The sequence below is a fragment of the Lupinus angustifolius genome, chromosome LG03 (genome assembly GCF_001865875.1).
Source record: "Lupinus angustifolius cultivar Tanjil chromosome LG03, LupAngTanjil_v1.0, whole genome shotgun sequence".
NCBI lineage: Eukaryota > Viridiplantae > Streptophyta > Magnoliopsida > Fabales > Fabaceae > Lupinus > Lupinus angustifolius.
In genome coordinates this window covers 29,288,197-29,291,515 of record NC_032011.1, presented here as the reverse complement: position 1 = coordinate 29,291,515, position 3,319 = coordinate 29,288,197, and the positions used below count along the sequence as shown (strand labels likewise).

Genomic DNA, 3,319 nt, shown 5'->3' with positions numbered 1-3,319 from the left:
TATATATATATATGTATAACTCTATAACTTGCTATATATATATAAGTTTTGGAATAATGCTTGTGTTTTTGTAGGACTTCCTCCTAGGTACCGTGACTCTGTTAGGGCCATCACTCCTGGAATGCCCCTTTTTCTCTATAACTTTACCACCCACAAGCTTCATGGTATCTTTGAGGTATATACATATAAATATCTTCATTTCTAGCTTATTGTAATGTTTTACAACTTAAATATATTCATACTACTTTTATTTAAAAGTCATTGATGACTGAAAATAAACGGTGGATAATATATTGACAGTGTAAAAAACTCTTACGTTGTCGGTGTATACATATTTTTTCCGATCTTTAAACATTATAGAGTAGTAATATTTGGTGGGGGTTTGTTTAGGCTGCGGGCTTCGGAGGAACTAATATTGATCCTACTGCATGGGAGGATAAAAGGAACCCTGGAGAGTCATGCTTCCCAGCTCAGGTATTATTTTCACTGTTTCTGATTGATTAGAAAAATACTTAGTTATTAAATTTTTAATTTTTTCAACCAAACACGAACAATGATACATGAAGCGATACACATTTGTGTGACAGCAATGTACCTTGTGAGTAATGAGTATAAGTTATAAGTACTCATGGATACATCATTAAAAAGTATGATGTCTTGTGTGGGATGGAGAATTAGGGTTGTTTTAATGTGTGATTCACATCTTCACTGAATTTTACTCTAGACCTTTTATCTTGAGAGACTCACATGCATAAATCATATTGTGTTTGTCAGAGTTATTTAATTAGGGTCTCTTTTTGTAAGTTGCACTTTAGATAGGAGTGAATGAAAATAGAAGGTTTTAAAATTATTTTAAGAGTGAATTTTATAGCTTCCAAGTCTTTTCCTTCTTTCTATTACCCTCCAAAAGCCAACTTGCAAACAAATACTTAAAGGTTAATTTGAGAGTTGGATTTTGGAGGGGAATGAATGAAAATGAAAGACTTAAGAGTCATAAAATACACTTATGAGATGACTCTCAAACTTTCTTTTTCTCTTCTTTCCCCTCCAAAATTCAACCCCAAACAAATCCTGAAATATATAAGTTCAAATATTGGAACAATATCTATGTTTGTTAAGATAGTGATATGCACATCAACCCTTGTAGATCCCACTAAGTGGAAGATTCTAATAGGGTATTATTATATCGAAAGACAAGGATCATCTATCCCATAATTTTCATGTTCTCATGTACTGAACCAATCAAACTTCACGAAATAATATTAAAAATTAATTTTTGTTTTTATAGCTTTTCTTAAAGCTTTCTCATTAGCACACCAAATAAGACATAAATGGAAATATATGATCTCGTATTCGTAAAATATCATATCTCACACACATTTAAATAACCATACACTTTGAATGCAACATGCTATCCAATTTGGTATTATATTACATTGATGTGAAAGCTTAAGAATTTCTATATATGATGTTTATAGGTGAGGGTGACTACCAGAAAAGCTTTTGATCCACTGGATGATGAAACTTTCAGAGAAGTTGTTCATCATTATGACGGACCAAAGTTCCGTCTCGAACTCACTACTGATGAGGTAATTTCATCTTCAACTTCTTGAATATTAATCCCTTTTCATATATAAAGTGTTTTAAATTATGGTTACGGTTGTGGTTTTAATAATCGGATCTTTGACATGCAACTCATCTTGGCCCATAAAGCGTGTCACCTTCTTAAGGTTAAAGACTAGTATTTTATTCCCCTCAGAAAGAGCCTCCACGATTCGAACCCATAACTCTATGGACTTATAGTCATAAATTCCATAAAGTTGCTACCACTAAGCTACTATGATTACCATGATTGCAGTCTTGTGATACGGATTGTTGCCGCTACGATGCAAATTTTTGTATGATTACAAAATATTTTTGAATTTGAGATAATCAGATGTGACAACATCATTATAATTGCGTGTCATAGTGTAATTATATTGTTATGCAGTTGCACGGTTATTGCTACTGCAATATTACAGTCGTATCAGGTGATATAACCCTGCTATTGAAAGCAATGGGTATCTGTGTATATTCCAGTTTTTTAACAAATCAACTAAACTTTCTGCCCTATTTGGTTTCAGGCACTATATATCCTGAAACTATTTGCAGAGCAGAACTTTGAAGAAGTTTTCAAGGTTACATATTACTGAGATTGAAACAACATCACCTTCTGAGAATGAAAGAACACCTTCTAGCTAGAAATACAATAATACTATATGATGTGAAGTTTGGACTTGCACCAATGGTCCTATTATAAGACTCTATATATATTATATATATATATATATATATATGTATGTATTTTGGTTCAACCCTATTGGTGTTGGGGTTGTTATGTGACTCTTGTTGAATATATTTGGTATAAAACAATCTGTGTTTATATGGTTTAATTGCTGCATATTCTCAAATTTTATGAGAAAATTTTGTTGGGCATCCCTATCGAATAGGGAAGAGGAGTCGGCGTTTTAATTTGCACTCCATAACATAACTGCAATCAGTGTTTTTAAATTGCGGTTGTGGTTATAATTATGGTTACTGCCATTGCGGGTATTGAATGTGGATTGTGGCTATTATCGTGTGAATTTTTTGTAATTAGGAAACTTTTTTTGATGTGGTCCGGTGCCACTTGACACTGCCAAAATACAATCTGTATGGTGTCATTGTGACCGCATCATTATAACTCAGTATCGCACCATAATTACAGTTATAGAGACTATCGGTAACTACTAGGGCTCTAGGGCTATTGAGGAATTGTAGATTGAGTCTAGGCATCAAAAATAAAAGAAAGAAAAATAGGTGAGCAGAATAGTGTATAGAGCAGTATTATGTGAATACTACTAGGCATATTATTGTGTGTTAAGCTAAGCATAATTATTAGGGTTAAGTAGTCATCAAACATGACTTCTATTAGGGATAAAGTTGGAGTAGTGCTTATAATAGAAAAGATGGTAGAATCATACTTTAAATGATTTAGAAATATACGAAGGAGTGACATAAACTATGGGACATCATATGTGTTCCCCTTTTAATTAGCCAAATCATACTCTAGATAGACAAAGCATAAGACATATGAGAAAAATTAAGAGAAAAGTTCTCTCAAGGTAATCTCTTTCGTATAACAGAATTGCAAGAGCCAATTACGAATTTTAAACAAGGTGATATGAGTGTAACAAACTATTTTATTGAGTTGAAAATTTTATGGGCTATACAACTTTAGGCTATTTCCAAGTTGTTCTTGTTAAACATATTGCAACTCCAATTCTTTAATGATTTTAAA

At 32.5% G+C, this 3,319-nt stretch overlaps 1 protein-coding gene across 1 annotated transcript in view; it reads left to right on the top strand.

The window, feature by feature from the left end:
• Positions 1–2,292, top strand: part of LOC109342650 (B2 protein-like) — a 3,312-nt gene extending 1,020 nt beyond the window's left edge. Inside the window, exons 2-5 of the mRNA XM_019580593.1 lie at positions 75–175; positions 391–474; positions 1,479–1,589; positions 2,124–2,292. Of these exons, the coding sequence (XP_019436138.1) occupies positions 75–175; positions 391–474; positions 1,479–1,589; positions 2,124–2,192 (365 nt within the window). The 3' untranslated portion in view covers positions 2,193–2,292. The remainder of the gene's footprint in view (positions 1–74; positions 176–390; positions 475–1,478; positions 1,590–2,123) is intronic.